At 40.5% G+C, this 21,503-nt stretch overlaps 2 protein-coding genes across 5 annotated transcripts in view; both read right to left on the bottom strand.

Annotated features, from left to right (window-relative positions):
• Positions 1-59: 59 nt before the first annotated feature.
• On the bottom strand, positions 60-8,731 carry osmr (oncostatin M receptor). Its single transcript, XM_044376350.1, has 17 exons — positions 8,527-8,731; positions 8,278-8,432; positions 8,018-8,171; positions 7,280-7,552; positions 7,067-7,196; positions 6,291-6,439; positions 5,918-6,051; positions 5,683-5,812; positions 5,180-5,265; positions 4,822-5,035; positions 4,194-4,379; positions 3,988-4,089; positions 3,201-3,368; positions 2,821-2,955; positions 2,602-2,683; positions 2,414-2,498; positions 60-1,594 (listed from the first exon to the last, which is right to left on the bottom strand). The coding sequence occupies exons 1-17, from the start codon at positions 8,612-8,614 to the stop codon at positions 1,193-1,195; spliced, it is 2,673 nt and encodes an 890-aa protein (XP_044232285.1). The 5' UTR covers positions 8,615-8,731; the 3' UTR covers positions 60-1,192.
• A 49-nt stretch (positions 8,732-8,780) lies between these two features.
• Positions 8,781-21,503, bottom strand: part of LOC122999418 (rho guanine nucleotide exchange factor 28-like) — a 40,357-nt gene continuing 27,634 nt past the window's right edge. For all 4 annotated transcript variants that reach the window (XM_044376305.1, XM_044376315.1, XM_044376326.1 and 1 more), the window contains 22 exons: positions 20,742-20,886; positions 20,411-20,466; positions 19,447-19,504; positions 18,662-18,800; positions 18,100-18,224; positions 17,839-17,979; positions 17,067-17,317; positions 16,860-16,985; positions 16,622-16,739; positions 15,761-16,015; positions 15,602-15,678; positions 15,333-15,511; positions 14,966-15,063; positions 14,621-14,812; positions 13,806-13,937; positions 13,496-13,629; positions 13,359-13,406; positions 12,805-12,909; positions 12,488-12,652; positions 11,198-11,449; positions 10,020-10,374; positions 8,781-9,887 (listed from right to left, as the gene is read on the bottom strand). In XM_044376305.1, the coding sequence (XP_044232240.1) occupies positions 9,697-9,887; positions 10,020-10,374; positions 11,198-11,449; positions 12,488-12,652; positions 12,805-12,909; positions 13,359-13,406; positions 13,496-13,629; positions 13,806-13,937; positions 14,621-14,812; positions 14,966-15,063; positions 15,333-15,511; positions 15,602-15,678; positions 15,761-16,015; positions 16,622-16,739; positions 16,860-16,985; positions 17,067-17,317; positions 17,839-17,979; positions 18,100-18,224; positions 18,662-18,800; positions 19,447-19,504; positions 20,411-20,466; positions 20,742-20,886 (3,342 nt within the window). In that variant the 3' untranslated portion in view covers positions 8,781-9,696. The remainder of the gene's footprint in view (positions 9,888-10,019; positions 10,375-11,197; positions 11,450-12,487; positions 12,653-12,804; positions 12,910-13,358; positions 13,407-13,495; positions 13,630-13,805; positions 13,938-14,620; positions 14,813-14,965; positions 15,064-15,332; positions 15,512-15,601; positions 15,679-15,760; positions 16,016-16,621; positions 16,740-16,859; positions 16,986-17,066; positions 17,318-17,838; positions 17,980-18,099; positions 18,225-18,661; positions 18,801-19,446; positions 19,505-20,410; positions 20,467-20,741; positions 20,887-21,503) is intronic.

Below are 21,503 nucleotides of genomic sequence, written 5' to 3'. Positions count from 1 at the left end.
GAACTATTACACAACTCGCTCAGTTCTTCAGATGCCCTTGAACAGATGAAAAAATAATCTGACCTTCAAAAATCTGATTTATTCTGGCTCTTCAGAATTCAACACATTTATACACAAAGTAGACACCATCTTACTAAACACACAGTCTATGACAAGGTAAAATGACCATCTCCTGTAGAAGAATATGTCATGAAAACACAATGTAAAAGCACACCGGATACACATTTATATCGAATGACATTACAAGCAAAACAAATGTCTTATCATGAGCTGCATATTTGCAGGAAAATGGGATTTGTGACTGCAGAAGACTTGTAGATTTCTGCTAATGTCAAATGTGTGATTTGTTCTGACAAGTACAGGGACTTTAAGTGTGAGTTTCCTGTATGTTCTAATATCTGAGTCAGAGCCTTTTAACCGTAAAAACCTCTCAACCATTAGTCATTTATGGAGAAACCACAGAAAGCTGAATTCAAAGTCTCCAAACATCTTCCTGTAAACTATAAGCACCTCCTCTCATTTTACTTTGTCTATTTGCTTTGAACTATTGCATGAATATGTAAGATGTTTCTATCCCTAATGTAACCTATACATACTAAATCCTATCAATTTTGATATGTTTTTTGTGTTAACACATTTTTATGTGTAAATTTGTTTTGATAATACCAGCAAGTAATAGGTATACTGTAAAAGTCCAGATAGTTTGCACACCTTTCTTCATGTTACTGTCTTCTCACGCTGCCTTATCAATGTGACGGGTTGCATCCTGTAGATAACATCTCTAGTTCCTTCTTAGTTTACCAAAATCTTTTTAGTCAGTTGCTTTCTTGCTGCTATATATACTTCACTTATGACAGTGTCAGCAGATTCATTTTTGAACTATACTGCAGCAGGGTTGTTTAAAATGCTATTTAGATTACCTTCTTTGTTTTTTTGTGCTCACATACAGTGTTATCATGGTGTCTGTTTTCCAAACTAAGACATAATCAAATCACAAATTGCATATGTTAAAATGTGGCATGAATTCAAAAACATTAACTCCTTTACATTAAAAATGAGCAGACTCACATTATGTCTGATGAACAAAGCATCTATTTACAGCACTGGCACTCTTGAAATGAAGAAATGAAAAATATGAACATACTGTACATATAAATTTCAAAAATGTTCAGCTTCGACTTGGACATTTTACTTATAAAGTTTCATTGGAGATGTAACCATATATTACACAACATGATTCCTGCAGACACTCGGAGGGTTCAAAGCTGGTGATTTCACTGGATTCATCTTGTTGCGGCTCAGACAAATCCTCCTTCATGGTGTGAAAGTAAGTCTTGTTTGCAATATATGTGATTTCCTGAAGGGTCTGTGTGTCCCAGAACACTGTAGCTGACTGTGGACAGTAGTCTGAATGGAGCGGCTCACATGAAGGTGACAAGGACGAAGGCGAGGATTGGAAAACAGAGGACGGTGTGTTCAGGAGCTCAGGATCTCTCAGAGTGGTTGTTTGATTCAGCGGAGGTCTGATATTTAGGATCTCAATGTCACAGCTGATGCACTCCTCCACCCTCTGCGTCTGCAGCCACTCACCAGTCTGCACAAACATGCAGATGCAGATGGGATAAGAATGTACTTTGTATGTGTATTGTAACTTAAGGCAAATAATTACAAATAAGATTAGCCTAACGTAAACACTTGTGTGCGTGTGTGTGTGTGTGTGTGTGTGTGTGTGTGTGTGAGTGTGTGCATGTGTGGAAGAGTTGCCAACAAGTTGACCCAGAGGTGGATCTTGTATGCAGTGTGCTGCAACAGCTACAAGGATTTCCAGGGGATGACTTTCTGTTTTTACTTTCAGTAATAATAAGGGTTTTAACTTATTTATGTTAAATTAAAATGATTGAATGAAAAATTAAATTTTTTCTTTTTTTGTAGGGGCCTTATGTTCCTTGCACTGAGTGACACTTTACTTGCCAGAGCCTGTGTTTCAAAAACCTCTACTATGGAGGTGGTGTGTAAAATGTAAAATCATGACCAACAGAGAGTAAGACTGAAAATAAAAACTAATCAGATTTTTTATTATTATTTTGAAAGATAATAGATGAGTTGCTTTCTGCAACTTCCAGTAAGTTTGCTAATAATGAAATTCAGTTACTGACTGTGTGATGAGTAATGTGAGTGACATGATCAAATTATGGAGAACAAAAACATGATGTAATTTAGCTCATGAGCCACTTTTTGAAACCACAGTGGAGGCAGGAGGTTTAAGCTATAGATTGCTTTTTTTTTAAATTTCTATAAAAATATTGAAAAATAACAACCAACAAAAGTGTAATAGACATCTCTTATGTTTTAGCACGTACAAGTTGTTTCCTCTTCTGTGCAAGATTATATTAATTCAATGGTTTGTCCATACCTGATCAAGGAAGCTGCCTAACTCAGGGATTTTGATGTGCATACCAGCAGGATAAGCAAATATCTCCTTCAGCCCTTTTATCAGCCTGGAAAAGAAGCAGGACAAAAAAAAAGAGGGAAGAGAAAGACTCCAGGTATTCTTCGGTAGAATGAGTGTTTAAGTGAAGATTTAAGGATTAGGTTACTCACATTCTCCTTTGAGGCCACAGAAGGACTGTGCAGCCCAGCAGAAGCAAGATGGGAGTCAGTATCTTGGCCAAGTGAGCAGAATCTAAAGAGAACAATAAACACAAAATTGAATTTTAAAACTTTTTGTCAAGATTCTAACACCCCAAAATGAATCCATACAGCTGTATTGTTGTGCTTTAGTTGTAACTGTGTGATTGCACTGGATGTTCTGGAGCTCACAGTCAGCTCTGGTCCTGGCGGTGATGTGGGATGCTTGTCCAGGCCCCTCCTTAGTCAGAGCACTCACAGAAAAGGCGTACTCATGGCTCTGCTGCAGACCCTCTACTGTCACAGACTTCCTCTGAGGTTCCGCAACTGACATGTTGAACACATTTAGATGCACACAAGATTACAAATCTTGGTCTTGTTGCTGAACAACATCCTAACTCAACTGTGACTCTAGCCATGTGGATAATGTTTATCTGTTGCATTGCAAAAGTCCACATCTATTAAAGTTATTTAAATCATTTTGTATATGTGCATTTTAACACATTAAGAACACATTGTAACTGAAGTATAGATGATGAAATAAGACATATTAACACTTGCTTTGTACCCACTTGTCAAATGACGTGGCGGCCTATCAGACCCTACTTCCTGCACTGTAACCAGGTAACCAGTGATGAATGCCGGATGAGCCGGATCATCCTCATTGTAACGCCATTCCAGTGTCACGGATGAGGAAGTACTCTGAACAGGTTCAACCAGACTCGGGGACTGTACAGATTCTGAGGGAAAGGGAGGTGGTTTTGAGGAAGGAAGATATTCAAAATGAAAGTAATAGGCAACCAGCAGCAATGCAACTTCCCCAACTGAAGTGAGTCTTTAGAGACTTTTTTTATCTAACGCCTACACTGTTGTACTGATGTCAGTATATGATGCAAACACATGCATCTGATAGACAGCGGTTACTGTGTTTGTTTTTAAATTTCTCACTGATTTGTTTTCTCTACAAAATGAATCCTTGTGTTCATAGACTTGAGCTGATTAGGATATAATATCCATTTCTTTCTTGTCTCTGCTTGTTTAGTTACTCCTGTCTACTTATCTGACAAACAGGAAAGAATATGTTCTTTGAGATAACATCTAGAGGATGTCTTCATTAGAGCCTAAAATGATGATATTCAGTGTGTCAACACTTTAGCTGTCACACGTTGTTAAAACTGTTGCTTCAGACCTTATTTCTCCTGTCGTATATCTCACTGTCCTTTCATACGTTAAACCACTCTACTACGTGCCTATGAGACCAAAAAAATGCCAGGGCACTTTCATGAAGAGATATGGTCGTCAGATTTTAAATATAAATACAACACACACATTGCCAGTAAAGTCAGTAATAGCACTCACCAAGTTCCTGTGAGTATCCAGTCTGTATCTCCAGTAGTCTGTGTCCATTTTGTGTGCATCCATAGATATTAAATTTATACCTACAACCTGCTGTAAAATTTCCTGCAAAATAATAAAGTGACAATAAATGCCAAAGCAAGACAACCTGTCTTGAATGTTGCCTTTACAGTGACTACTGAAGGAAAACAAACAAAACATAATCTTACGAGCAGGTAGGAACAATGTGGTGTTTCCCTCTGGTATCGTCACCCATGTCAGAGTACAAGGTACCGCACCTCCCAGAATGCACCACTCCACAGTATAGCCACAGGTAGCAGTGTCCTGTTCCTCCCAGGACAGATTGAAACCAGAAGCTGAGCCACTGCTGAACTGCTTCTCTACTGAGAGGCTTTCTATTCAGAGACACAAATTTCAACCACTTTATAATTAATCATGTAAAGCTCCTGGATGAAGTGGGACAGACTAAAGCTGACAAAGACAGAATATTTAAAATGCAGTTGGACTGCTGAATCTACAAATGTTGCAACCACTTGCAAGGATGCAACTTGCAGAGTGCAAACCTCTAGCAACACTGAGTACTCTTTCAGTTTCACTAAATTTCTTTCTCTCACAATTTGTTGTAAAATACATATCTTTTTTTCTTTCTAACTTCAGAAAAACGAGCTCAGTATCACCACCATCATCTAATTGTTCACTACATTTTTTTATAGGAGTGAAGACATACGCAAAAAGTGTTGGAGGAAATGACATCTTCCGGAAAGCAAGCAAGCTCTATATATTTTAGAGGTGTTGAACTTGAGAAAAATCTCAGCTGTCTCCACATGAGTTGCTCACCACTGTCCTCCCTCTGTGGGATGGTGATGTGAGCAGGTATGGAGGAGTCTGTGTGCAGGACAGCTTGGACAGTGAAGTCACACTGCTCTGGACCGATGGAGACCTCTGCTTGGGTCTGTCTGCTGTCTTTCCACTCAGTCCTATTTTGGCCTTCCTGCAACCACTGAATTGTGTAGCCTTGGATGTTTACCGTGGCTGCTGTGCCAACAATATGCTGAGAATAAATGGGGTCAAGAGAGGTGGTAAAAGTTCATACTGTGGTGGCATAAATTCTCAAAGTAAAGAGTTTGGGTGCTACCACGCCAATATTTGTGCCAAAATACAGTAACGCATCTGGAGAAAAGTAGATGAGCCTCACCGGAGTCCACAATAGAGTAACTTGACGACTGTGTAGGTAGGACAACTGCTTTATTCTCCTCCATAAATCCAAAGTCACCAACGGATCTGAGGGAAGCACATGAAGATTATTCATTCATCAACAGATCACTCAGTTCCTTTACACAGTATACTCATTGTATATACTAACACTGTAGTACGACCAATAGTTTATAGTCTGGCTTTGGACTAACTTTGTGATGTGTCGGACTTTGTTTTGTCAACTGCTTCTTCTCGTCTTAAAATGAAGTATACACATCATAAAGAAAGAAAAGGGAATTTGGGGGGGAGGGACTTTCCTGGTCATTGTGATGGCAAAGTTGGATATCATGTATAATTGACATCCTGGGTTCATGAATGCTGAAGGATAATTTATTGTCTATTTTGATCTTGACCTGAAATATTTGAACACAGTCTTGACTCAAACTCCATTGAAGTTGGATTTGGACTGAACTCGACCACATTCTGTATACGTCATGTACTTACAGGTTGTGAAGAATATGGGTTGTGTCCAGTCTCCCCAGAGTCTGCCATTGACAGAGCAGCATACCCTAGTAGAGTAGTGGGTGTTGGGAATCAGATGTTCCAGTTTTACACTCACATTGCCAGAGGTCAGCTGTAACAAACATACAGACAGAAGGGAAAACCAAGCATTAAAACTTCTGATCATGCTTTATAAATATTACATTATTGTTGTAGCGTTACACTACATTAAACTCACAAAGTTGATGCTGCCAGGGTCTGCGGTGACCTGACAAAGGAGGTCTAGTTGACTCAGGTTTCCCTGCACGATCCAGGATACAGTGGTGTCTGTCACCCCAGGGCTCACTCTGTCCCACTCCACTACAGGAAAAACTGATGACAATACACACATGAAATCCATACACTTGCTAAAATTAAATCTTCAAGTGGTAGTGCGTTTAAAATCAACAACACGATGTGGACCCCAGCACTAATTTCACCACACTGTGTATATAAACTGTCGTTACACGAGTGTGGTTTTTGAGTCTTTAAGGCTTTAAAAACGCTACTGAGAGTGTACAGCAACAGCTGCATATTCCATATGGAGTTTAGATGTTTGCGTGACCTCTGACCTCTGTCAAAGAAGTTGAAACTGTAGTTTGCTGTCTCTTCTCCCAGCTGATCCCTCACCACCAAACTGATGTTGTATTCTTCCAGTTGTGGGACAGCTGGGAATTTACAGGATGACTCCTCACAGCTGATGGGAGCCTGGTCAGTGTTTCTATGTTTTCACCATCAAAGAAGGGAAAGAGAAATGACTCATGAGAACAGCAGAACCATTTCAACTATTTGTTTGGGGTTTGATTAAGAACAAACATTGTAATGTGGTGACATGATATCTGTTGATGTTACAAAAGTCTTTTCTGTCCTGTGGCCCTGCTTAGTTAGAGTGTGTTGTCAAGCTGAGTGTGGTAAACTTTGCTTTGAAGAACGTGGGGTCAGCTCCAAATGAATTTAATTTTTATACATATTTGAAACCTCATTGTTTATGTTCATAAATATCAAAGAAAAAAAATCATTTTGTGCTGCTTTTTAATCTGTAGAAAAGCAATGGCGTAAATTTGAATTATTAACTATTAAACTACATAGCAGTAGAGTAACATTGGGAAGACGCCAAGCTGAGCACCAACATTTGTGAAGAAGTGAAATTGAAGCTTGGACACAGTAGTGCCAATGAGGCAGCTGGAAGAAAAAATGCAAAAGACAATGTATATTGTCGCTGATTTTTGTCACAGATGTTTCCCATACACGCTATAAAAACACTGACATCAAACCCGTCTCTGTCTGATGCTCTGTGGTGAAGCTATAAGTGCATCCTGAATATTTGGTAATGTATTTATGTGTTTACACTATATGGAGAGTCTGTGTTCGCGTGTTGCCATCAGACAGGTCTCGTTTTCTGCCTGGATCCCAGGTGCAATTGATAGTTTTCATGTCTGAGGTCACGCAGCTGAGGTTTCTTGGCTTCTCCGGAGGAACTACAGCAAACACACACATGCATTAAAATTCAGTAGGAAGATAAAATTAATCAAAAGCCATAAAAATAATAATTCAAACTCACAGCTGATGTAATTCCAGGCATGAATTGTGTTGCCTGTTGCATCATTGCAACTGACCAACAGAACTTTATAGAATGACGTTGGGATGGTCAAATTGTCAACAGCGATAGCCTTGACCCTCGTTCCAATGCTGATAAGATGCTGTTTTTTTTTTTTGTATTCCATGCTGGTGATGTCGACTCCTCTCCGGGGAACACAGCAGAACATTGCACTGGTGCCCTCCCTCAGCACCCGTTCGAGGGGAAATATCTTGGTCTTATCCTTTACCTCAGCTCCTGAAGGTCATAGAGTTATAGTACATTCTCAAAAGGATCTGGACAGCAACAGTAACAAGTGGTGGTGTAGCAAGAAATAACTGGAATCCCTGGTATTTTCTAGGGCCCTAACCCCTAACTGGAAAAGTATTGTCAGATAATGCCACTACAAATCATAAATAACACAAATGTGAGCCTTCTAAGTTTATTATTGCCAAGCTTTGAGTGGGATGTACTGTATATATTGCAACAAACATTTGCAGTGACTGCAAAATACACTGCAACAGTTGAGAAACTCTGATCTAGAGATTGATGAAAGGGAAGAGAAAAAGAATGGTGCCTCACTCTTGCTGAGAAAACAGACTTGCGCTTGTTTGAAATCATGATCTTATCAGTGATACGGTGCACACCAGAAGCAGGTGATTTATTTAGTTGAGTTTTATGCACATACATTAACAATTAAAGATCAAAATAACATCATCTCACCATGGTTGGTTACCCAGTTGCTCCAGGGGCTTGGGACAGACTGATTATAGAAATGTCGTATCCGAACTGAGTGATCAACACACTCCAGAGGCAGATCAGAGGTCCATGTCCATGTGTATTCATATAAATCTGCAGAGGCCACACTCACGTTTCTCTAGGTGAACAACCAGGGTAAATGTAATATTTATTTTAATGCAGCTTGAATAATAGCAAAAAATCACTGGGATGCAGCTACATACAGATGAACTTTCAATACTCACATTGTAAATAATCATGTGGTTTTCAGTGCGGCTGACCTGGATCTCATAAATGCCATGCAGTAAGTCAGTGTGGTTTATCAGCCAGCTCACCATAAGGCTTTGCTTGTCATTGACAGCCTGCAGAGGACTAATGCTCAGTTTTGGTGGCTGCCAAACTGACACACAGCCCAACAAAATGTGTGTTAAGTTACCAAACATATTTAAGGAGCATTAAAATGGCCTGAGAGAATTTAAATGAATCAAACTCACCAGTGTCCATACAGCATCCACTGTGATCCTCAGAAAATATTAGATACAATCCAAGCAGATTGAAAAAAGATATTCTGTAACTCATCATCCTATCCCGAGAAATGATCAAAACACACTGACTGAAAGTCTTGTGAGTCAATGGTTAATAAGCCTGCCCACAATAACTGTCAGTGTATTGCGTAATCATGTGAGAGGTGTCTAAATGTCAAACTGATAATGCTATATTGTGGTACTTTACACCAAAAACACACACGTTTGCAACAATATCTTTATATGCAGTACAATATTAATATATGGCACATCACAGTTCTGATTACAGAGATTACAAGAGAACACTTCATATCAAACAAAATATAATTCATGTTGACAGTGCATGAAGCAATTTACACACAATAAATTACCAACTTGTCAGAAAAGGAGACAAACGGAAAACATACAGCCATTTTTTTTTTTACAGAAATCACTCACGGTATCAGATAGCAAGATAGATTTTTGGCACTTAAGTGAGAAAAATTATAAGATCCTCTTCCAATATAGTGTGCATAGGTAGCCTTTCCATAAAACTATACATATATTTAATATTTATACAATGTCAGTCTATTTTATTTCTTTCAAATGCTCACAATCCCTTATAAATATTATTAAAGTTCACACAGAGAAATAATAGCACTCTATAGGAAAGCTGTTAATGCTGTACATCAATTGGCCTCTAAAATATTTCCATTTACTTTAAGTGCTCACAGGGAAATAATATCAATACTTTTGTCTTGATTACCTGGTGCTTTAGGTCCCAGTGGTTGGGTCATATAAGTACCTCTGCCTTCAAACAAGTGCAACAGATACCAAAAAAACCCCCACTGATTTACATAGATGCTTATCTACTGACATGAGAGTACAAGTATAAAAGCTGATTTACAAAGAGCTTGCTTGGGGAAAAAGGCACAAATGGTTTGATCAGGCAGAAGGAAAATGACACTGATAAAGGCACACTTCCTCCCAGCAACTATTCCGTAACTTGATTATCCAGGTTTTCAAAAATGAACTTACATCCATCGCATTTAGATAGATGCAAGCACACACATACATAAACACATAAAAGCAACAGGTATATTAGTGTTGGTCCAGTTATATGTCAGGCAGCTTGCATTGGTCGTTTCTCTCTCATAATTCTCAGAGATAAACAATGTTCTCCTCGCCTCCCTCCTCCCCATTCTGTCCCTCAAGAGAGAGGTAAGCCTGCGGGGGAAGGAGAGGAGTAAGAGAGGGAGAGGAGGAGTAGTCGTCCTCGTAAAGTCTTTGACCTGTGACCTCTGACCTCCAGGTTCCCAGGGAGCGCCGGTCCAACTGTGGACTGAAGTCTGCTAGAAGGAGAAAGACAGACTCTCAAGACAAAGTTGTTTTGGAGGACTGGATAGAGACATAAGAAACTAAGTAAATTCATTCACATTGTGGTCTTTTAGGTACTATATTTCATATGCAGTAAGTACACTTACTCTTGTTGGTCCTCTGTGGCTGTGCAGTGACCCTGCTGTTGTAGGGGCGTACGGAGTCGTTGTTACTGTAGTTTGGGTATGTCAGACCATCTGGAGGCTGTTTGCCATGTGTTTGACTCAGCAGGGTATTGAGGCTGTTGTAGAGGCTGGCGCTGAGGCCAAGGTTAGCAGTGTAGCTGGAGCTGTGCAGGGTCCCGTCACAGTTCTTTCTTGGTGTAGAGAGCAGAAGCTGGTGCTGGTTGTTGTTGGTGGGCTGGTGGAGATGGTTCTGCTGGAGGGAGGCGAGTAAAGCTGCCTCATTCTTGTACACTGAACAGTTACCATCCAGACTGCCTGAGCGACTGTGGCTGGACACCTGGGAAATTCAAAAAATTGAGGTGAGATGAGCAGTGTCTTGAACTGCCCCATGGGGAATGTTGTGTTTCATGGTTTGCGCCTTGCCAGCAGGAAACCAAAATTGCTGATAAATTTGTTCTGTATTTGAAATAATTATTGCTCTGTTGAAAAGTTAGTTAAGTTCTGGACGAATAAAGGTATTACTGCCAGTAGATCTAAATCAGTAGTTTCAAAACTTAACCAAGGAATTGCAAAAGGTAGGGGAACTACCACAAACTACGCCAAGGACAGATGAGCAAAACAAGAAGTCAACAATGGGAGGACGTGTGAAACAATTTTTTCTACTTCTTGTTTATTTTTTCATTACTTGTAAAATGAAAACATCTATCTATCTAATATCAATAGACCATACATGTTGGAGAGATTGTGGGGATGATGAGGCAAATCACCACCACATTTTCTGAAGCCGCCCAAAGATACAACTATTTTCCGGAAAGTATTTGGAGAATCATGCAGCATATTCATGGGCGGCAGATACCATTGACATGTATGTCACTTTATTTGGGCAATCTTCCAGAGGTAATAACAGGAAATGTCAATACATCCTGAAAATATTGACTGTAGCAACAAAAAAAGCACTAGTAAATGTGATGCAATCACATCTAAATGTTTAAAAAGAATAGTATTCGATATTATCAGCCACTTTTATTGCTTAATTTCTCAGATTCCCCTAAAATGGTCAATCCCTATCCATCTCTCCCAATCCCCCCTCTCTACTGTTATATTCTCTCTCTTCATTGCTGTATCACCTTCCTGTCTCTCCTCCCCCATCTGCCTCTTACCTTGAATCCATCCAATGGTATCGTAACAGGCAGGCTGCTCTGGCGGTTGTGTCTCCAGCTCTGGAGTATCCTCTGCTGGGTTTCAATCTTCTCCTTCTCCCTCTCCACACTCTTCTGACCCTCCTTCAGTCTGTCCAGATTGTGCTGATACTCCAGCAGCTGAGCCTCCAGCTCCTCACGCTCGCAGCGCAGCCGCTCGGCCTCCAGGAAGCACTGTTGCTCACGCTGCTCCAGCAAACTCACCTGTTCACTCTGTCAACACATACATACATATAGTTCAGTGTTTATTTCTTTTTCTGTGGTTAGAGCCGCTTTTGTTGTTTGCCCATTTAAGTGTTTGTATGTGTATTTTTCATATTCCTGCACTTAGCCAAACAGTGATGACAACATAATAAATTGAGTTTGATGGCTCAAAATTTTGCTGTTTTCTAAAATATCACCTTTTAGTGTACAAATTGGTACAATTTCATTTCTACACATCCTGGGGCTGCAAGATGTTAGAGACTAGCTTTTTCCACTCTGTCTGACTTCCTTAATAGAAAAATACCTTTTGGCCTACATTATTGCTTTTGATTAATGATTACTCTTTGGTATAATTAAATCAAAACAATGTGTATTAATCGCTAGTCTAACTGAGGCAAAGAAAATGTTAACAGTACAATGAAAACCCATACTCTCCTAACAAGTTTTTTTTTTGTCAGACTTTCTACTGTAACATTATTAATCATGAGAATACATGGTGCTGCACAACATACAGTGTGTGTGTGTGTCTCAACTAGAAAAAAAGTATATTTCACAAATGTTTATGAACTAGTTAAAAATGGGACTTTGTGTTCAGGCAGAAACACCCACCTGTGGTTAAAGGAAAAAGGATGTTACAACACTCTACAAAATGACATCTGCACATTACGTACTGATATCTATTACAATCTAAAAAACATATCTGATCATGGGGAGTTGAATTCATAGGTCACGTTTTGTTGAAATGTGATAGCCTTCACTTTTTATGTGCCTGAAATCTGTTTTTACTTACGTCCATATTTACTGCAACTGTGGTGTTTTTGAATGCTTACTTGTGCCAGCTTTAATTTGGATGTGATATAATCAGAAACTGGCACAGATGAAAGATATGGGAGAGGCTTTAGTGTGCCACAACACAACGACCACAGCATTTTTCTGTGTAGCACCCAAGCCACCATGGCATGAGAACCAGAGAGGGAGAGTCAGTCAAGAAAAGAGAGTGAGACAAATCAGAGTACATGCAACTCTGAACATTAGAATGAGGCTCACCTGTTGTTTCTCTCTGGCCACACACTCTTTGTCCCAGCGCTGCTGCTCTTGTTTCAGCTTCACATACAGTTTGTGCACCTCATCCACCTCTTCCTTCTTCCTCTCTAAACTCTTCTTTTCCACTTCCTCCTTCTTCTTATCAACACTCCTCTGCTTCTCTTGCTCCTGTATGACAAAAGAAACTGGTTTAATCTCCTCTTGGTATTTCAAAAAAAGGGGCAACTGAATTCTAGTCTAACTTCCTAAAAACATTTATACGGATACACTGGCCTGTATGTAGTACAAATATTTGGACATAAAAACCATGTGGCTGATACCAGGTTGTTTTGGAGGGAAGTGATGGTCCTGAGCTGAGGTCTTTCTCCATCCTGAAGGCGGAGTTTCTGGACCTCAAAGCAGCTGTCCTGGAGGGTCACAGCAGCCTGCAAACAAGAGGAGGACACATCTGATCACACTCCAGTTACTGCCCTTATAACATAACCATTACCATATTTAGGGTTAGGCTTCAATAGTATTTTAATGAATTTGATCCAACTTATAGAGCCCAAATTATTTCAAATGCTCTATATAATCTACTTGGCTTTGAGCGATTTTCAGTCAGAAATAACTTATTAACATTTGAGGACTTAAACTTGAAAACTGGCACCCAAAGAACTAAAACACAAGACTTTTTGGGGGGGGAAAGATTACATATTTGTATTCATATAAAAGGCTAATGCATCTAAAATGGAACCAGCTATCATAAACCAACCCTATTCACCCTGGTCATATCTCAGTGATTGATAAATGTAATGCTAACCCTATCTTTTATGGAGGCAAATATTCACGCATGCTGTCAGCCACATATACTGAAATTTGTGTCTTTTCTCACCTGCAGACTGTAGAGAAGCTGTGTCAGACTCTGGACACTCTCTGCCACCTACAGAACATGACGTTATTAAAGGGGGAACACTAATGTATATTTATTCATCAACAAACATTGCTCATAGGGAACTACAATCGTTGAACCTTTAACATTGTTTCTTTGGTGTCTCCTCTTCTCAGCTCAACAGCAGAGCTCCACAACACACCGTCCAGCCCCGTCAACTCACTGTCTGATCCAAGGGAGGTGGAACTCATACTGAGCGTGCTCAGATAATCTGCTGTAGAAACAAGAGAGGAAGAAAGGCATATGATGAATGTCATCACTTGCACATATTATGCAATGTGGTTCCGTCACATCAGCAAAAGTCAAGCAGTACGTATGCATGCGGGCAGCATGAACTGACATTACAAAACCGCATTCAAAATTGCAGTGTATAATAGATCTGTGACTCACGCTCAGAGGGAGACTCCTGGATACTGCTGCCATGGCTGTTGTAGCTACAGCACTCTGGTCCTTGGAAAGGAGAGCTCTGACTTTGTACAGAAAGGCCATCACGAGCCTGCAAAATGGTGATCAGGTTCTCCGCTGCAGAGCAGAAGAAGCAAACATGTATACATATTTTAAATTCTAACACAATTCCAATAAAACTATCTTGTATTGCTGTACTTTTACGTTACTCCAAAACCTGCACACCCACATAGGTGATTTAATTTGTTGTGGCCGACTAGATATCAGATTGAGGTTGGGTGGAGCTATACAAGGAATTACATGATGTCATCAAACTCCTAATACAAATGAGAATGTTAAAGGTGTATGTTGTCCAGCCTCAACAGGTGCAAAAAAACTAAAAGGACAGTGAGGGACATGTCAATTAAGCACAGTCTGTAAACACCCACATGGTCTTGAGAAAAGGTATAGTCAGCCAAAATATGTGACATAGGTATGTGTACAGTGTTTTGAGAAAGGTTACATTTGTTTAAGGTGAATAAAAAATGTGTGCAAGTGTAAAAACAATGTTTCCTTTGCAAAAGTCTATCAAAGGGTCTGAGTATAAAATGCTAGAGTGTTAGACTAAGTGTTTCCCATATTTAGATTTTATTTGTGCTGCCACCAAAACAGATTCTGGAGGGGCAGTTAATGTGTTGATGAATCCTGCAGGAATGGTGGATTCATGTTCATTTTTGAAATAGGAGAAAAACATTCTCAAGCTGACATATGCAGCATGACTGCAGCATCATGTAGTCCACACTATTCAACAGCTTTCTCACCTTCTCTGAGTGCAGCTGTGAGCAGTGACGAGGCCTTTCGCGGCGTCTCACTGTCAGAATCTGGCTGCACCAGCAGATGGCGATGTGGCACAGGTTCTGGGGAGCGGAGGGTTAACTCCGTGAGCTCAGCATACAATTGCAGTTTCTCCTCCAGGCTGTCGCAGATGCGCTGGTCCTGACCCAACAACGTCTCTACACAAAACAAACGCTAAGATTAAGACTTTATTTGCTTATGGTTCTATCAGGGAATGTTCTTTAATGTTTCATGATTATACAATTAATCATTTTTTAATAAGGTCTGGTAACAGATACTTTGTGCATGCGGGCACACAAATGTTTTCTTACCTTGGAACTTGGTGATCTTCTGAACTCTCACTTCTGCTGCCCGCCTGGCCTCCTCCGATTCAGCACTCCGCTCCTCCTCTTCCTCCTCCTCAGGACACCTGCCATGTAGGTTGTTAGTAGAAGGTTAGATATTGTGAAACACACACATGCACTTACACACATTAACCAGACATACACACATGCACACAGATTCTAATTCCCAGAGTAATTCTCAGAGGCTTCTCTGTGATCTACTGTGGCTTGGATTGTATCTTATTTGTACATCGTTCAGGACAAAAGTTTCTGCCAAAAGCACTGACACATGCACACATTAACAGTCAAACATACTGTACAATACATGTAAATGTAGATGACTCGACACACAAACCTCTCTACAGCTTGTCGTATGTGTCTCATCCAAGCATTCCTCTCTTCTCTGGTGGTGGTGTGAACTTCATACATTTCTGGTCCCACTGAGGAGGCGGAGATGAGGAACATCCCTCTCTCCTCATTAGCTACTTCTCTAACGATGAGCTTCTGCAGAGGGATAACTGGGGGCTTCTGGTCCTGAAAGAGTGGATTAAAAATAAAAAAATAAGGATGGACAGCTGGACAAGGTGTCTCTGATTTCAAAGTTTTCCTCAGGTTGAGTCTTACCACAGCTGCAAATACGAAGCGCTGGTCTTTCTCTTGCAGGAAAACCAGAACGTCTGTGAGCAGGAGAGCCAACGTATCTGAAAAAGGAAGGAGTACAAATACATGTAGATTGTCTGTTAAACTCAAAAGATGTAGTGACATAGACGCTCTTAAACACACCTTTTAGACGTCCTGTGGCAGTCTTCCAGTACACCAGCCCTTTGTGCTGTAGATCTCTGTGTTTGCTGTGCAGGTCCTGTTTGCGAAACACCTTGCCATTCTTCAGCTTGGCAAAGCTCTTGTTCTCCAGCCGGGCCAGCACTTCCTGCAGCTCCTGAAACATCTCATGTTTACTTACAGTCAGGTCCACTGCTGCAATGACGTCACGGATTTGAGCCAGAGCACTGGACAAGTCAGAATGTTCCTGACTTCCCTCTGCGGATGGAAGAAGTGACAGAGAGGTCTTAGCAAAATAACAAATTATGAAACACTGTTTTTCAACTGGACTGCCCTTACAATAAAAAAAATAAAAGGTTCTGACACTCAGGCTCTTTCTGTATTCCACAGAAACAGAAGAGTTTGGCACATGTCAGTTCTGCTTACTAAGGCATTTTATAGTGACTGGCTTTGTTAAACCATTGAATGCTAATTGACACAAGTCATGAAAACATGCTCAAGAAGAATATTTTTCAAACAGACACCATTAATAATGTGCTAGTTTTTTTCAGTGCATCAACCAGCACTGCAAAAATAATGCATATCCTCTTATTTTGCAAAAAATACATATTTTAGTATAACACTTTATCGATGAACACAGGAAATAACCTCTTTATTTGTAGTTGATATGGTAGCTAGTTTTGTAGTTGTACTTTTCATGTAACAGTCTGACCTGAAACATGCAATGCTATAGGAGATTTTTGCATCATATTTCAAATTTTACATGTTGCTATGCAAAAACATGAAAAATACCCCTTGCCTTTACCTTTGTGTTCCATAGAATATGTCACTGAGTTTGTTTAGGATGCAGTAGAGTGGACTTACCCTGAGTGTACTGCAATATCCTCTCCAGCAGCACTGGGTACTTGGTGATGCGCTGAGTCACTAGCAGGATAAATTCTGGCACCCCTCTTCGCCTGACCAGTGAGTTATTGCTCTGTTGCTGTGAACAGAGAGGTCAACAACATTATGAGAACATTAACTCCTCACTCCAGATATAAAATCAAGATATTTTAAAAGCATATTTTAAAAAAGAATACAGGAGCTTGGAGCAGAAGCTTACTTTGACGAAGTTTTGGAATTTCTTGTTCTGTTGCTGCAGCTCTTTGAAGAAATTGACGGCTTCAGTGTGGTGACTGCAGAACTCTCCGTACACCTGCTTCATCTTCTCAGCATTTTCATCTGAGAACTGAGAGAGAGCCCATAAGAGACTCAGTATAGACATTTACAGTATCTGTGTGTTTGTTTACATGCATCAATCTTCGCCAACCTGCTGAAGCAGAATGTCTCCAATCTGATGGATGAGGTAATTTCTGTGGTTCTCAGGTTGGGTTGCAGCCTGTCTGCGTTCCTGCAATGCTCCGAAGAGGTTCCTGTGGAAGAGCAAGAGGGGGTCCAAGCAGGGGAAAATCCGGGCCACACAGTCCCAGTCCAGCTGCAGCTCCTCCAGCATGCCTCTCCTGAATACCTCAGACATGACTGTCAGCGTTTGGATGTGGTGCAGCTCTGTCTGCATCAGCTCTATATAGGGGCACCGAAAGTGGATTACGGACTCTGAAATATCTGGTATGTGTATGTATCAAGGTGCAGATCATCTGTTTTGGTGGGCAAAGGTTTCTCAGCGGTGAAATAATCTCATTGATTGAGATAACCTATGTGGACAATGTGATTTTTCTGGCTAACAAGTGTTTAACTGAATCTCAGTGGAACAAGCAAGCAAGCACTTCTGCTTGGTAGAGACACATTTCAACAGTTTCGTGCAAAAAAAACATATGTGGAAAAAATAACTAGTAGTAAAAAGTTTTATGGACTTCAAGGATGGAATTGTGCATGATGTTTGGTATTAAGTCTGCCAATTAGCTGGCTTGACTACTGACAAATAGGGTCAACTTAACCAATAAGATCTGTGTTACAATTACACAATGCTCATATAAAATACCCTAAAATTAAAAACTATACTGAAATACAATAAAATTGTTAAGTATTGGAATCTTTCTAAAGATGATCTCCAGACTCAAGAAAGAAAGACAGAGCTGTCTCACCATAAATAACATCCTGTCGTTTGATGGTGCGTCTGTCATGCAACCTGCAGAACTCCGGACTGACTGCAAGACTCCATGACTCCACCTCAAGTCCAAGCAGGTCAGCTGACAAGTCGCTCATTAGAGGAGCGTCACCAGCATCTGTAGGAATAACGACAATGAATCATGTCTTCCTTTTAAGTCACAATCCATGTTACGGCAATTCTAAACTATAATGTACTGTATGTGTGTGAAATGATGATGTAAGCCTGTCTTCCTCACCCTGCGAGGTGATCGGAGTTTCGGCTGACAGGGGAGTCGCTGTGATCAGCGTTCCCTCGTCTGAGCTGTTAGTGCAAGCTGTCACACTGCACTCACCGTCCACCCCCACTGTATCACTCAGCCGTCTGTACAGAAACAAAACAAGTGTGATTTGAACATGAAACTTTTTGTGGATGGAGTCACAAATAGAGAGTTTGGGAAATCTTCTGAAAAAACTCACTGAAATCCTTTAGTGGTAATTAAAATACTAGGATATACATACACAGTACATTTAAAATAAACTGAAATGAAATAGAATAGAATAAGATACACAGTTAATAATATTCAAAATGTAAAGATTTCGTTTTAAAAAGTCACTGTTGCAGACTTGCTCTCCCTGAGATTTCTTCCATTTTTTCCCTATTAAAGGGTTTTTGGGGGAGTCTTTTCTTATCCAAATCAAACACCTAAGGATTGAGGATGTTGTATTGCTGTACGCTCCCTGAGGCAAATTTGTGATATTGTGATATCAAGTCAATAAAATTGACTTGACTTGACTATAGTGGGAACACAGCCATCCTACCTGCTGTCTATAGAGATGGAGATGCTTTTGGTGAGAGTAGCAACTGTTTCTCTCTTCTCTCTGGTCATTGTTGGAAGTGAAGAGGAGGAGGAGGAGGAAGAGGAGAAGACGGAGGCTGGAGAGTTGTCTTTCACAGAGTCTGAAAGAGAAACCAGGACAACAGACAGGAAGAGGAGTCAGTATATGTTCCCAGATTGGAAGGCTTCCCCATTACAAAAAACAAATACTTCATATGTCTGTTTAGAATTCAGACGTTTTGTTTATATCTACGTAGTCACCGACTGTAACAGTCGCTGTATTATAAAGCTGTGAGAAGGTCTGCATTTGTTATCATTTGTTTAACTGGGCATGCAGCCTACAGTTGTGACAGCATGTTGTAGTAACTGAAGCTGATTGAGTGTGACCTTGACACCTTTGTCGACGCCAAACTCTCGGTGAAGACACATACTGTAGCTTCACATTAAGAAATGAAATTATCCTGTCAGTGCATGAGAAACACTCAACCTCTGCACTCATGCACACACACATAAACACAATCCAGGCCTGATCCCCCACTGAAGCAGATTAAAATTTAACTTTTTTTTTTACCAGAGAAAGAACAACAGTCAGAGGGGAGAGTGGGGGATGAGGAGAAATGGTTTACTTAATCTACTACAGGAGAACCAAGGGAGGACAGATAAAACTAAATAAATCAAAGACAGAGGGAGGGGACAGCAGGGAGAGGGGGGGTGGGGGGGGGGGGGGGTGGGGGGCTGGAGGGGGACACACCGTAATTTTTGACTCACTCTGTGGGAGGGACAGGGTCTTGCTTTTCATCAGCAATGCATTCCTCTCCTGTGGCTTCTGGGGAACATATAATCATATTAACATCAACAGCTATAAATCATAATATTCATGTTTTAATATGAAATAAATATCAAGTTGTAGTTCTAACATAACAAAGTCAGTCTATTTAAGCCTTTAAAAAATTAAGAAGAAAAATCCCCCCCGCAGATAGTCTTGCTGTCGTCACTTTGTGATATTCATCACATTCCAGGAGTTCCTTTGTCACTAAGTGTTGGAATTAACTCTTCCCGTTGGACTCGCTTCCCATCAGCTCGCCTGTGCATATTTCTTTTTTTGGCATTTTGCTCTTATTAGACAGCACAGTCGAGTGTGACAGGAAACACGGAAAGAGACAGAGGGAATGATCTGCAACAAAAGCCGGATTTGAACTGGGGATGTGGCAGCCGCACAGCACGCGTCTTGCGATTTCGACAACCCCCAGAGAACACATGTGAACTTACTAGATTCACGACTTGACTGCATGGACAGTGATTCACAAAAGTAACAGCTGTAGCATAATAACATCACAAGAGTAAGAGATTGTTAGTTTATAAAGTGGTAATTGTGTTCTTAATTCAAAATACAATACAAGTATTGTAACGGCATTTTTATAGGCTGTTGGTGCTGGAGAAATACTTTCTGTGTGATTGTTTGACTTGGAAAATCGAAGAAGAAGAAGAAGCCCAAGTATGACTCATGACATTACTATTTTGAGCTGCAAATAACTTAATATGACAATAAGAATAACACATCATCAAATAACAAAGTAGACCCAGACATGCAATGTGCTGTGCACATCATCAACATCTATGTTGGTTAAGTCTTTTAGAGTGTATTTTTCCTTTAAACTACTATTTGAAATGATTCATTGTTCTTGCTCATTGGTTTTTGAGACCAAATGTGGTGCACAAGTCTGACAGTTACCTTTCCACAGGCTGCAGCCGACTCTCGACAGTTCTTATGGACATTCAGGAAACAGTCTGCAGAAAAAAGCAGATGAAATTCCAGTTAATTTCATCAGTTAACTGCTAATAAACAAAATTACCACATCTCTGGATTCAGTGTCCAGATGGCTATCAAACTGCCCCGCTCCTTGCGATCGATGTTGACTTTGTGGGAGGAAGAAAACTGACTTCATGTCTTTAGGCTAAACAAAACATCAAGGCAACACGTGCGAAGAGATTTACACAAACTCTGAACAGTTCAGCCACCACGGGACATAAAATGACAACAACGCTCTCGGTATAATACTCACTGGAGCACTGCAATAGTTCCTTCCCAGAAACAGACTTATCACAGGCCACACAGAGAGCGGGGCCAGATGGAGACACGGGAACAAACTGGTGTCCATTAGCTGCTCCTGCCTTCTCCTTTCCCTCCTTCACCTCTTTCCCCTTCACCTGAAACACAAGTCATAAATATTCTAAATCTACACATTCAGCTGACATTTACTGCAGTTAGTGCCAAAATATCATGTAAACCACTGAAGTAGAAATAACATGACTGAGTAGCGGGCAGAGAGAAGCATATAGTGGTCATCTTCTTGCTGTAAAACACCTGTTAAAAGAGGAGTTAGTTGAGATAAGGGGGCCTCTGAGTGAGCCTTTCTGTTTACTTTGTTAAAGTCCGTGGGGACGCTGCTGTTGTGGTGGTTTATCCGTAGGGGGGCATTAGGGGGATCCCTTTGTGTGTGTGTGTGTGTGATAAAGCTGTGTTTATTTTCTTATCAAACTTTACAAGGAAGTCTAAGAGTGCATGTTTGTTTTTTGACTGTTCATGCACATCATGTGTGCCTCTGCATACATGGAAACGTTCTCCAACACATGCACACGTGTTTATAAGATTTAAAGTATACTATGGAATGTGTTTTGGTTCCTCATGCTGTGTTGGGGGTCTGTGAATTATGTAAGAGGATATTTTCACTGTGTCCCGTTGCTAAGACCTGAAGAGAGGGAATTTTCTCCCTCACCAAATAAAGGCACTGAGCACAGACAACAGCTACCCGGCACAGGAATTC

This window comes from Thunnus albacares, chromosome 2 (genome assembly GCF_914725855.1).
Source record: "Thunnus albacares chromosome 2, fThuAlb1.1, whole genome shotgun sequence".
Classification (NCBI taxonomy): domain Eukaryota; kingdom Metazoa; phylum Chordata; class Actinopteri; order Scombriformes; family Scombridae; genus Thunnus; species Thunnus albacares.
Note: the sequence above shows the minus strand (reverse complement) of the source record. Positions and strands in the feature narration are given on the sequence as shown.